This window comes from Pavona decussata, unplaced genomic scaffold (genome assembly GCF_977016875.1).
Source record: "Pavona decussata unplaced genomic scaffold, jaPavDecu1.1 SCAFFOLD_40, whole genome shotgun sequence".
Taxonomy (NCBI): Eukaryota; Metazoa; Cnidaria; class Anthozoa; order Scleractinia; family Agariciidae; genus Pavona; species Pavona decussata.
Genome location: NW_028145462.1, coordinates 3,270,343 through 3,284,482, shown reverse-complemented (window position 1 = coordinate 3,284,482; position 14,140 = coordinate 3,270,343). Strand labels below are relative to the sequence as shown.

General features: G+C 38.2%; 2 protein-coding genes and 1 long non-coding RNA gene across 5 annotated transcripts in view; 2 read left to right on the top strand and 1 right to left on the bottom strand.

The window, feature by feature from the left end:
• LOC146483233 (uncharacterized) overlaps window positions 1-14,140 on the top strand; it is a 227,575-nt gene that overhangs the window by 123,166 nt on the left and 90,269 nt on the right. The window lies entirely within an intron of this gene.
• LOC146483243 (uncharacterized) lies at window positions 743-12,806 on the bottom strand. 2 transcript variants are annotated; one of them, XM_085106307.1, is made up of 8 exons: window positions 12,666-12,806; window positions 12,323-12,430; window positions 12,059-12,151; window positions 11,797-11,904; window positions 10,848-10,931; window positions 6,980-7,069; window positions 4,358-4,435; window positions 743-1,509 (listed from the first exon to the last, which is right to left on the bottom strand). In XM_085106307.1, exons 1-8 carry the CDS (start codon window positions 12,735-12,737, stop codon window positions 859-861), a joined length of 1,284 nt encoding a protein of 427 aa, XP_084962433.1. In that variant the 5' UTR covers window positions 12,738-12,806; the 3' UTR covers window positions 743-858. The 2 variants fall into 2 exon arrangements, with proteins under 2 accessions (XP_084962433.1, XP_084962434.1); XM_085106308.1 differs by having other exon boundaries at window positions 12,683-12,711.
• On the top strand, window positions 4,442-5,844 carry LOC146483244 (uncharacterized). Its single transcript, XR_014863919.1, has 2 exons — window positions 4,442-4,883; window positions 4,930-5,844. It is a non-coding gene; the product is annotated as an uncharacterized LOC146483244 (long non-coding RNA).

Below are 14,140 nucleotides of genomic sequence, written 5' to 3'. Positions count from 1 at the left end.
TAACTCCCTCTTAAAATTTTTGATCTATAAATAAACCGTACCCCGCGTGAAATACGTACTCATATTAACGTATCGGTTCGGTTTGGCCTTTTTGCAAAACAAAAGGCAACAACTTTGCAAAGTATCTTTCCACCTTGGAGATTAAGGGGTTGGGGGTTTGGGTGTCAGAATAAATGATGATCCACGTACGGTCGACCATAGTCGTGTATGGATCACCTTGACTGATTAGATGCGGCCTTCTAACAACTATCGACAAACAGACGGACTGGAATAAGATGACGATGAGACTGATCCTTATGATCGACGACAATGTTCACGAGGACGATGTTCTAGCATTGTAACTCTTAATTAAATTAAAAACGCCCTTACGAACCTTATTGATTCACAACTGGTCTCTATACATGAGCTATTTTGAAGCCTACAGTGCAAGCCAACGACCCATCTGCCCAGTGGCGCGATCCCCCTCCCCCGTCTCTTTTTTAGCTCCACCCATTCCCGTGCTGATCTAAAAATGTAACAATCAATTATCGTACCCAGGCTCTTTGGCTAACGGATTGCACCTGAGTAACTAGGGTCAGTGGTTTTCACCATCAGCGGATGGTCTCCACCCACCGTCCCACGCGCGCTTAACTCGCACCTTGTCCGTACCCCCTTGAATGTTAATAAAGATGGTGCCAAAAGGATCAAGGAAAGCAGAAAATATGCGCACAATTTGGGAACGTCATTCTGAAGCTCGTGGAAACACCTTTTAAATGCCTTTATTTCAACAAACAAAACCAACTAGATACATAATATATATTTAATATCTTTGCAAATACGTCTTAGAACACTCCCAATTTAAAGGAACACACATTCGTCTCAGTGTCCAGTCAGAGGAGATCTAAATATGGTGCTATTGGGTTCGTCGGGGCCAAATAAGGAATACGACCTCACTCCCGTGTCGGACAACTTAGAATCCTCTTTAAGCTGTGATAGAAGATCCAAACCGGAAAAACTGGAATAAGCGGTGAACTTAACCTGTCGATTGTCTGGTTTGTCCATGTCTTTGACCTTGGTGAATTCGGCCAGGGGTGGTGTGGACTTGGATTCGCTTGGCGTTTGGCTTTTCTCCGGGTTTTGATTCATAAACTCGTTCTTTTTGAATGCTTGACTGTTGTAAACGGGGTTATGCAACTGATTGAAAGGCGGTTCAAGCTTAACTTTCGTGCAAACGACATCGTTATTTAACCGTGTCTCTTTTGATCTATTCTTGGAGTCGGGTTTCCCAGGGTTCCACTTGGGCTCTACGTATTCCGGAACTTTCCACACTGACGGGGGTGGGCTTGGGGGCTCACTTTCGCTTCCCTCCGACTGTGACCGCTGTCTGGCTAGGTACTGCATTGTCAAAAGTGGCGAACTAGGAACTTTAAGCGGTGATTTGGGTGCAGATGGAGTATCAACCTTTCTCGAGAGTTTTGAAGCACTGAGTGGTTTTGATTTTCCAGAATCTACTCTTTGGAGTAGTGTGTTCTGCGAAGAGAAATGAGGAAAAAAAGGGGAGTTAGTTTCTAAAGAAACTGTGGTGGGGAGTAGAAGCGAATGCTTGGTTTAGAGCGATTTCCAATTGAGTGTCGGAAAACCAAAACCAAAGTAATCACTCTGGCCAATCAAAATAGACGTAAACAACACAACAAGCCAATCAGAATTGGAAGCAAATACATGTAACTAGCGCCAAGCGCGGGAAAACGCGTGCGACCAAAACACGATTGGTTCTCGTTTTGATTCCCATTGGTTGAGAAAGTGGCGCGACTTTTTGTAGTAGTAGGGAGTTTACGAAGCCACGACGCGACCCCGAGGGAAACGTCGATTAAAAAATAAATTTATATTTTACCTACGAATCTCGCTATACTATAAAGTCATTTACTCTGTTTATCAATGACAAAACTATTCCAAAACTCAATCCGAAACACAGCGATAAGATTTGAAATAAAAATTCAACATTTAGTCGTGGTGGTGCACGTTCTCCAAACAACGCAGCATTTGGTCATTTCACGTTGTTGTTTTGCAGAGGACTGCAAAGAAATGTACAAAGATTTATAACGCACGTGCACAGCTTTTGTTCTGTTAATTAATTCTTTTGTTTGGTGACGTTCCCATCGCCGTTGCCGTCGTGGTTTCGTAAACTCCCTAGTAATGCAAAACCAAAGCAAACGCGAATTACTTTCGACACTCAATTGAAAACCGCTCTATCAACAGAGTTGATTACTTAAGGTAAATTGGCCACCGTATAAAGAGATTTGAGTGCTGCCGTTTCGAGCGTTAGCTCTTCGTCAGAGCGAAGAGGTTAACCTTTACATAACTTACTAATCAATTCTTTTTCATTTCATTTGCCCGGAAACGCCAGTACGAGACAAATATTACGGAAGAAACAGCATACACGCTGTTCAATACCCAACGTGGGAACTTGCATCAGCGAAAAAATTGCGTGACGATTTGAAAAGGAAACTAAAACTTTGTTTTCGTGACGTTACATATTCAGTTGCATCCCGATTGCAAAACTTCTTTTCAAGAAGTCATACAATTGTTGTCTAACTCAATCACAACAAAGTTGAGTTCGCAGCCAACACGGGCCCACGTGTCCAAAGCACGGTTAAGTTAGTGTGTTCAAACTTTGAGTCCAGTATAATTACGAAGACCTACGAATCATTAATTTTTCGAAATGATATTGCCCTTCAGTTTCGACTTTGACTAAAGCCCAAAATTAGATTTTAAGACCTCTTCAACGAGAGATCAAAACCTCGAGCGCTTCAAGTTTGCAAGGAAAAACCGGTTCTTCGGTTTCACACTACAGTAGAGTAACCACTGTGCCATGCTCCCAGTGGAAAGCACTCCTCCGAGAACGTTAATCGTAGGTCCATGGGCCCGTTTCTCGAAAGTCCCGATAACTTACCGGGCCCGATAAGTATATTTTGAAATGTTTTTTTCGCCGATTACACAGTGATTACAGACATGGTACTTGGCCAATGTTTTCAAAGAATTATAAGATTTTAAAATTTAGTATTCAAAGCTAACAAAAAATGACTTTTGTTAAGAAACATTTTCACCAAAGACGCTTATCGGGCCCGGTAAGTTACCGGGACTTTCGAGAAACGGACCCCAGGCCGGATAAGTGAGTTTCTTGACAGAAGTTAATTTTTGTTAGCTTTGCATACTAAATTTTAAAATCTTATAATTCTATGAAAACATTGGCCAAGTGCCATGTCTGTATTCACTGTGTAATCAGCGAAAGCGGAAAAACATTTTTAAAAAATTAATAATACACTTATCGGGCCCGGTAAGTTACCACCTTAATCCACCTTGAATCCTTAACAACAACACCAAGAGAATTTTCCCGCGTTTTTTGGTTCAGAACGCTTGCCAAATTTTGATCACATGATACAGAAACGCGTTGACCACGTGACAAACAGCTCTAAACATTCAAATAGCCGTATGCGTAAAAATGGCGAAAAATCACCATTCCTTTGTATGCTTTATTTCGACGGCAAGCTTACACTACCCTTTTGTATATGCTTGCAAGAGCGTACTCGTCGATGTTGAATAAACATATGGCATGGTAGGTTCAGAAATCCATGAGGAACGATAAGACGACATTGAAAAGTCAGCGAGTGATTGAAGATGACAAGTTTGCATAGGTAGTTAGGTGGAAGGTAAGCTTGAACTTTTTAAAAGCTTATTTTAAAAGCTTATTCTATGGAACCCTTAAAAGCAAAACCAAACAAAAAAAAAACGCCATCTTTTAAAAGTCACATGTAGCTACAAATAGCAAAACTATTTCAATCTTTTTCTAATTGGTTATAAGACTTAAAAGTCTTTTTAAAAAAGCCGTAATACAAACCAGGGGCACCCAACAGCAGATCGTTTCGGCAAATTATCTGTCCGGAAAGTCCTTAATCCCCTACAATTTTCTCAAGGGAATTTTTACCTCGAACGTTCGTGATATGGGAAATTTAAGCCCTTGTGTTTTCGGATCGATAAAAATGTGGTTTCAGGTACTGAAGAAAGGTCAGCTTTTCGGAAACGAAATAAGACCTAAGGTTCGATAAGGGTTTCAGGAAATGGACAAAAATGCCATAGTAATTTCGAAAAGACTCAAGTTCCCCGAGAACGACCGAACAGATAAAAATATTGTAGTGCAGCCTGAAATGAACCTATAGAGCTTTAAAAGCACTCTACATAGCCAAAAATAGCGTTTCAAAGGATTTGAGTGAAAACTGTAGTTGGGTGCCCCGGACAAACTGCGAAAATTTCTTCAACACTGCCAAGTATGGCAGCAAAACTGTAATTCAAGAAGGTTACAATGCATGTAGAAGGAATATACCTTATCTGATTGCTTAAGATTCTCTCTCATTTCTCTCTGGCGCTGTTCTTTGTAAACCTTCAGTCTTTGTTCTTCTTTCTGGTTGGTTAAATGAAAGTATTGCTCAATAACTTAATCAGTGGTTGTACTCTTTCAAGAGTACTTATATTGTAAATAAGCTACAGACACAACCACATTTTACAATACCCCATCAGTATAAATTATTGTTATCAATCAGAAACCTGGAGCCATTTAGTTGTAAATGAGGATTAAGTAAAGCTAGTTAAAAATCTGCGCAAAAAGATAATGTTATAAAGCAATCTGAACCTATAACAAATCTCCACATCTTAAAATGAAGATTCCCAGATGCACTTAGTTAAAAATAAAAATAATACTGTATAAATAACAACTAGAGCTCAATCTTTAAAATAATGATGCAATTTTTACCATGGCTCTATTATAATATTGGATGTCACTACTACAGATATGTCAATATTTGTAGGTGTAATTTTCTTAGTTGTTTGCCCTAGGGGAGGGGGGGGGGGGGGTCTCAAGTTTATGAGTGATGGGTAAGGGGGGGGGGGGGGGGGAAGGGGCACAAACGTGGCCAAGTTGTTAGACCCCAAAAAGGTCCTATTTGGCTAAAGACCCAACAGAGGTCTGGCCTAAAACATAACTTAATAAAGTCTATTCCTATATATTGGCATAAAACTCTGAGAAAGTTCCTGCCAAAACCTTGCTACTCAAAAGGTCAAATACATTTTAGGCAGTCTTCGCACCTCCCTGCCAGTAAATATATCTTAGTAGCAACCCCCTGGATTATTTGCACAGCAACAACCTGGTAATATGGCCAAAATGTTTGCTGCCACCCACATACACCCACACACCCTGTTACACCTTTGCTCACAGTTTCACCTTGTTTCACCCATTTGAAAAGGCTTTAGATGGGTAAGTATGTAATCTCTTATTAGATGGTTTTGATGTGAATAACTGCTGTTATATAGCAATGTTAAATGTAATTATACATGTAAATGTTTGTACGTGTACCTTCACGCACTTTACAAGCCCAACAAACAGGACATACTTGTAACTCGGTCAATATAGAATTCACACCCTTTCATCTAATAAGCAGGACACTGAATTGTTTTTTTTTATCACCGATTTCACTATTTTGATGAACAAGATGAGCTCAATCCATTTGCTCAAGTGACTAGTTAAAATTGGGTTTTACACTGCATTACAGGTTGATTTTAGAGCACACTGTCACAGCTTTCAGCTAGGTCAAGTTGAGTGCGCACTTTACAGCAAAATATACGCTGTATCAGTCCTTACTCTGAATGTTTTGAAGAACTAGCAAAGGCACCATGTCTGAGCACGTTTCAAACTAAATAGGCCATTTCTGAGTTGCTTTGAACCTCATTCTGAAAGCGAGGCTGCCGCTGGAAAGCCTTAATTTAATTTTATTATGAAAATTAGTTTTCACTCAAATACAAACAGACTAATTTTCATATGAAAAGCTTTGCACTTATAACCTTGCTTTCGTAGATAGGTCAAAGTAACATGGAAATGGCCTACGCAGGACGTGTAAGAAATAATGGTTGGAGAATAAGGAATGGCCGATTGATAAATGTATTTTCAGCACTACAGAAGAAAATAATACATGAATGGAGTGTCTACAGCATTACAAGAAAGTTCTAACTGCTCATGAGTATTCACTTGAATGGCCACTGTCAGCTTACATGTAAATATGCCATCACACATATGTACATGTAACCATTGATTTAATAAAAATAATGTTCTACCAGCCAACAGCCTACCTTCAGCTGGAGAGATCAGAAAGGAGGGATTTGCAAACAAGGAGAGCAACATGAGAACGCAACTCTCATCATTTGCACACTTTCTACATACTCTACTATCTCCTCCCCTCCCCCGCCCCCCTCCCTTCTGCACGAGCGCCAGTGCCATGCAGGACAATCCTCTTACAGCCGCACTTTAAACTGGACTTCATGCACCAAGGAACCACTAGCATACAAGGAGATCTGAAGAACTTTCCAATCACCCAAAACGTTCGGTTCAACAGGTTGAATGCACAATTATGAATGAATGAATGAATGCGTGGATCAAATGGAAATTTCCAGGGAATAAATGGAGAACCTTTCAGAAATGCTCCACTTTTTCCTTTCCAATCGTTCAGACCGGAAATAACTGTACCATTTGCACAAAATTTCCATTTTCCGTTTTGTTGTCTTCTTGGAATATCACTGTGCCATGTGACATACATTTTTTGATCAACAAACTGTAAATGCAACCTTGGTACAAATGGGAAAAAACGCTGGCAATATTCCATAATTTCCAACCAAAACTTTTAGCTAAAAGAAAGTGCCCAAGGAAACCCCTAGCCTACAAGGAAGAATGCAACACAAATTTTTTTTCATTTTTACAAAATATTGTTCAAATCATGCACATTGATGCCATGAAAATAGAAGAAACAACATTAACAACTACATGTACATGTACGCCAAGTTTGCAAAAGCATGCAAAATAATATATTGTCATCATGTTGCCAAAATTTGCTGTTTACAAAGAATCTATTTTGATAAATTCAAGTCTGGCCATGAGTGAGAGATATTTTAACATGCATACCTCTTTCTCTTCCCTCTCTTGTTCCTTTCTCTTTAATCTCTCTTCCTTTTTCTTTACTTTTCTTTCCTTCTTTTCTTCCTGCTTACGTTCCTAAAAATATGAGAATTCTCCATATTATGTATATACGGTCATGTATGCCGCAATTAACTATGACAACTTAACTTTAACATTTGATGAACTTTCAATTTATACACAGTAATTTTAGTGTAACTCATTTCTTTCTTGAAGATATCAGCCAATAGGCTACGCTGTAAATTCAAGATCAAAACTGTCTATTGACGTATGTTTGTATGTGTATCAATTCCAAAATCATGAATGCTTTACACTACTCTTGATCAGTAACCATGAAACTTCACAACTAAACCTCAAAAACAGGAATAGACCTTCGAAGGGGACCTTTGGATTTGATTACTAGTCATATCTAGAGGTCCCAATAAAAGACACTACACAATATTCAAGGCTATCATTAAGCTGTGAAGGTGCCATTTCCATAAGCAAAGCAGCTGGTTACAAACTAAAGAAAGTATTCCATTCGGCGACAGGCAAACACAACGCCGCAAAACAATAGGTTTAAATTGGAAAAACAATTGCTCTGCACATGCATTTTAAATTTTGGTATAATTCTTTGTTGTGTCCTCTACAAAACAAAAATATGAATTCAAGGTTTTCTGGAGAACGTGAACACACCATGGTGAATTTTTTATTCTCTTTCTTAATGTGCAAGCCACTCCTACCAATTTGATTCCTGGGTAGTAGCCATTCTGTAGAACTTGAACAAGTTGAAATAATCACAAAGTAGCACAAATAAAATAACCGTACAATTCCAAGTGATGTTTTCATTGTTGTTACCGTCGTAACTACTTAAGTTCCCATTATCAAACTCTGGGAAGCCAGCTACTATTTCTTTACTGTGGTTACCAGCCACTAAAGCTGGTTACCACAAACTAATGGCATCCCTGGATATTACACAAGTTAATAGTTTATTGATATTAACATGCATGTAGTGTCAGTAGCACAATCTAAAATTCACAACTTAAAATAATCATTTTTTTCTTATGTGGCTGAACTAGTCCATAATCAAAAGGGTTGTTCTGATTGATTCTTGAGGAGTCTGAATTTTCCTAAATGGACTACAAAGATGGGCTGATATCAATATGTAACTTAAGTAACTACTGTAGTACTGTTTCCTATAAAGCACTGTTGGACAGAAATGGAAATGGTACTACAGTCGACTCCCGATAACTCGAACCTTCAAGGGAAATTGAAAAACGTTCGAGTTATGGGGAGTTCGAGTTATCAAGGGTAAAATTATATAGAAAATGACCTGAAAGGAAAGGAAAATTGGTTCGAGTTAATGCAAGGTTCGAGAAAGCGAGGGTTCGAGTTATTGAGTCAACTGTATATATAAATAAATTATTATTATTATTATTATTATTATTATTATTATTATTATTATTATTATTATTATTATTATTATTATTATTATTATAACTATCAAGCCACTGTTGCTGAGAATCTTTTCCTGGGTGTCTTGCCTGAAATGATCAAAGCTTTGAGTTTCAGACTAGACAGCTAGAATCTGCAAAGAAGTCATAGCTCAGCAAAATGAGTGTATATATGGGTTCATTGACATGTACATCGTTAAGCCTTTTCACTGAAGAGTAAGTAGCTCAAACTCTTAAGAAGCCAGATTTTAGCCGGTAGACGGCCCTTAAGAGTGGATCCATGTAAATACTGAGAATCTGAAGGCAGGCTCAAAATTTTTATTTTATTTTTATTTTACCAAAAGAACCCTTTTGGTTTATACTTATTTAAAAAAAAAAACATTAACAGGTTCAATTTCTATTTAAATTTCTCAAAATTTGGATAATTTTGAGTCTGCGAGTGTGTTTATGACAGTAAAAATTTAGGCCATTTTCAACTTGCTCGTGTAGTCATACTATGCTGGCCTAAATAATATTCCTTTTTTGCAGTTTGTTAAACAACTTTTGACATTTCTTTTTCGCTAAATGTTAAACGGGATTATTTAAATTTCAAAATGTTTTGTTCTTTCACAGATGCTTACTGGAAGTGCTTCAACAAGATGTTAAATATTGAAAAACTTCATACCACTGAAAGAGATCTGCTATATTATCTGTTGGCTTTCAAAACAGCTCTGCAATTACACTTAACCTAATCCTTTTATTATAAATGTACAATATTTTTGGCAGCCTGCTAAAACTGCATGTTTTAAGGCTAACTATCACGTGCATTGAGAAATATTACTTATTTAACAATAAATATGTTGTCATTTTCAATAATTATGTTGAGTTAAACAAGCATGTGGGAATTTCAAGAAATGTTAGAATGCTTAGAGAAGCACAAATTGCAGTGGAGTTATTCTTGCCCTAGGCAAGCATTTCTTGAATTTCCCATCAACAAAATTAATATGCACAAGGAGGTGCAAGCACGTCAATTGTGTGCTCAAACTTGTGGGGGACGTTTGAGTACGACAGGTAATTAGCATAGCATAATTAAAAAATTTTATATAAACTACATAACAGGGTCCGAAATTGCGCTTTCCTGGTCGCCAATGCGACTAAAAATTTTGCACTGGCGACCAGAATTTCACAACTAGTCGCCAGCGGGCGATTAACTATTTCATTGCACGATCATTATACAAACAATAACTTTGATTTTCAGCCAAATCGATAAAAATAAAATTCAAAGCCGCCTGCCAATTGGTCACTTACTTTTTACCTTTCCACTGCTTTTGAAGTATAACACCGATTTTCCTGTTATTATAAATCTATCACAACTCTTCACAGCTCCAGCTGAGTGCGAAGCTTCGCCGCCATGTTTTTTGAACGAGAAATGCTGCACAGTTGTGGCCTGGTGCGAACAACATGGCGATCCGTCGATCGTCTTGACAGAACGCGAAAGGAAAGATCGTTTACGGTTTTGAACATAGAGCAAAGAACCAACCGGCAGTTTTTCAATCGGGTACATTTCTTCTCCAAAAGGTAGAGACAAGAGAAGGTATAAATTTGTCTTAAAACATTTAGCAGTCTTATGAAACTGCGTATATAGCCGGCATTCGATCATTTATTCGTCGTCGTTTTTCAGTGGTAGGTGTATAAATTGCAATGCGTTAATGAAGCCATCGGTATCGAGCGAATGAACAACTTCGATATGGGCAGCTCTAGTGACTAGACAGGAAAACAGGCACCCAAACGCAAACGCGTTCTCTTCGTTCTGATTCTTAAAAGAAAAATTGGCGACCAGAATTTTCCATCTGGCAACCAAACATTTTGGTTTGTGTTTCGCTGCGAAGGAAAAATTTTATTGACACTTTTTTTTCCGCTTTTTGGCGACCATATTTTTCCATATGGCGACTGAAAAAAAAAATTCCGTCGCCACTTGGCGCCTGCCTAAAAAAGTTAATTTCGGACCCTGCATAAATTTGAGAAACATATGCCACAGAATACTGCATCACAAAATATCTACAATCTTCCAAAATCCTGGCAGGCAAAGACTTCACCTCACATTTCTTTTAATAACAAGGTATTCATAACAGAGAAAATATAATGGCCCATTGACACACCTTGAAAAAAATCAACAAAAAAAAGAGCAACGGAAAAATAATAACAAAAGAACTTCTTGGGTATTTCAAACATTTTGTGCATCCTCTTGAGTTATTTAATGCTAGTATCCTTTTACACGGTAAGATTTTATTGGCCTCAAAAGTACAGATAATAACTCCGTTGCCAAGATCACCTTTCACGGTGTTATGGAACACTTTTACATGCCATTTTGGGAAATACATGGTATATTTCAAGTGCATTTACATCGAATATTTACTTAAAAAGAAATATTGTCGTCCACTCACCAACTCAAGTTGTCTTGCCAAATGAAGCTTTTTCTGACTGTCATCTTTCTGCTTTCGTACTTCTGGAGCTTTTGCGGTTATCGGCTTAAAAAACACAACGACTTGTAAATTTCTCACCCGTCCAGATGGAAACATCTAGACTGGAAAATGTTTTTACAGTCATCAAATTACATGTTACCTGGGATGTCGATAGTAATACGTTTACTATAATAATTTGTAGGCGATTTTTAGGGCCATGAAGAGCTTAATTAAAGGGCTTGGAAAGGATAAAAGCTTTATGCTGATAAAGGGCTTCGAACTTCACGAAGGGTGCATTTTCATCACAAACATTATGTCAACAAACCATGCGGATTATCTCGACGCAAAAGAATATATCGTACACAATGTTTTGACCCCTGTTTTGTGTTTTGCGACGATTGAAACTACAATCTTTACCTTCTCTTTCATTTACATGAGAAATAATTATAATAAATGCTTAGTACGCAGTTTGAAGATCGATTGTTTACCTGGTCAAAACTTCGATTACCGTGCAAGCCTGCTAAACAGATACATGATAAAACAAACTAGATGGCAAAAACACAAACATGGCATGTGCTTCGAAACAAGGCTTGAAATTAAATACTGTGCGATTTAAGGAGCTTGAAATTAAGCTTAGTAATTACGCAAATCGAATACTGAAAATGCAAATTATTAAAGGATAAACGAACGAAGCGAAAACAGACCATGGAAAACCGAAAGCCTAAGCTTGCTTTTTATAGCATAGTCAAGTTGCACTGAAAGAATGCTTGCTGAAAATAAATGGCTGCTACTTTCCGACATGTATATCGCATTAAACGTCCGGATAGAAGGACAGAACAGTGTAATATATATAGCCAGATGTCGATCTATAAGAGGGAGTGAAAATTTTTCCAGGATTACAAAGGGAAGTGAGGATTTTTCTAAACAGTACCTGAAGTTGTTGTGAGATCTGTTTCCGCTTTTTAACATGGGAGACTTGCTGATCTCGTTCTTTAAGTTTACGACTGGAGCGCTTGTCGACAACATCTTTCATGTTGACCTGCATCATATGACAAGCGAACAAAATTGAGGGCTTAAAAAAAGGCCAGCTTATCAAATAGATATTGAAAAGACCCACGCAGATGTACGGCAAGTAGATTTAGTCGAATAAAAGACGAGAAATAATACCAAGAATGTCAGTGTATCTTGCTTACCTGGTTCGAATTGTCAGACTTTGTCGCTCGTTTTGTCAAATGAGTTGCAGTAAGACTTATGACTATCGCGGAAAATATGACGCTTTCAACGGACTGTGGACAAAAATATAGACCATTTTAGACTGCGAAGACTCTCGCTAGGGATAAATTAGTTCACAGAGAAACAATTATGAGATTTTAAGTTCGAATAAAGCAACATAAGGAGTGTAATTAACATGGTCGTGTGCGAGAACAGCGGTCGATTTTTAACATACACGTACTTACCTGAGTAATCAGCGGTACCACAACACATCCTACGACCGACCCAAACACACAGAATACTGAGTACTGGTCGAAGAAACCTCCTCCTACCGCCATATTGGCGTTTCGAAGCTGTGGATAGTTTAAAATCAAGTGGTGAGATAAACAGGTATAAACAATGCGTACGTACTTTGAAATTCGAAGATGTGATCAAAAGAACGTCCGATCACTCTCGAACGAAAATATTCGATTTAATAGAAGCGTTCGTCGCTACGAACACCGAAATCGCCCCGAGATGGCTTCAAAAATTACCGGAAGACTTCAACTCGGTATCACTAGTAAAAATACTGAGAAAAAGTTGACTTACTTCGTGAAATAACCAACCTGAATCAACTTCCGTAGTTTCGCTTTTCCAAACCGAAGCACAGTGGCTTTGCATAAATTAGGTGACGTCACATCAGGTGACGAAGGCAGTTGGCGCAAAAATTTCCCATCACGGAATAAATTTTCGCGCCAACCACAAAGCAACAGCTTTTTGACATTTTTGTGGCAGAAACCTTTTTTAGATGATGACCTTTTTGAAACGTGTAACAAAAGCCAAGGTGAAAACTTATTTTTCCTGCATAAAATGACGAAAAATGAAAAATGAAACGATAAGCGAAAAAATCGTTAACGTTTGAGCAGCAAAGAAACAAATAAACAAACAAACAAACAAAAGTATGGCCAGAGAATATACGGACTTATTTTCTTTGTTGGCAAAGAATTGTTAGTGCCCCCTCCCCCCACCCCTTCACCCCCCCCCCCCCCCCCATCCGTGTCATCTCCACCATCAATGACAGTAGACGTCAGCACTCTAGTTAGCGTCTGTTATAAAACGTTTCAGTTCATACGAATTTTGAATGCGAGCAGGACTTTCTGACGTTTTGTTGAAGGAACAGGAATATAATAACACTCAAAAGTGTCCTCTATTTCCTCGATGCGTAGGAAGTGACATTGTCTTCGACAATTATGTTGACGTCTAGCTCGACTTCTCGGCGCTGAACATCTGTCACGCCATAATTTCAATTTTCACTCTAAAGTTAAATTAAATGCTGTTTTAAAGTAAAAGGGAATTAAACACGGCGGAGAAAGCTGCGGGTTCTTGACCTGAGGGTGTTTAAACGACAATTCAAGACCATTTTGTTAAAATAATTTTAAGGACGATCTTTCACGTATTCGAAGTTTCTAAATGCAAAAGTTCCCAAGTAAAAGGCTTTAATTTTTTTCCCGGCTTCTCAGTCGGGTACAGTAGCTAGTCTCTTCTCAGTCCCGAAACAGTGGGAAACGCGAATACCCGGATGTCGCAAAAAATTTCGTGTAGTCACTGAGGTGACGAAACGTAGTTGATAGAAAAATTATGTTGTCTTTGGTCATATGTTCCTACTGATAACAAAATATATATATTAATTTTCTTTCAATCCCCCTGCCACACACACTTGGATTCCGAAAATATAATAAGCGCCAGTATTAATTTCAGTCCGACAGCTGCAACGAGCAAAGAAAATCGCCGAGCCAAGGGCTTTATCATGGCCCCGAAAGCCAAAAAATTAAAAGTCCAGGCGTCAGTTATATTCGAGGGGAAAAACTCAGCATGGAAATGGAAAGAAAATCCGAAAGAATGAATTTAAATTGCCAACTAAAATTAATTTTTACACAGATGCGTGTGGCTATACGTCACTTAACTTCTAAATTAAAATTAATAATAGAACCATTCAAGCTGAATTATGAATGTATGGTTGCATGGCGTGGCACTATTAAAGGGACAGTTTAATGGCCAATACCCAAGAGCAAATATTTCAAATA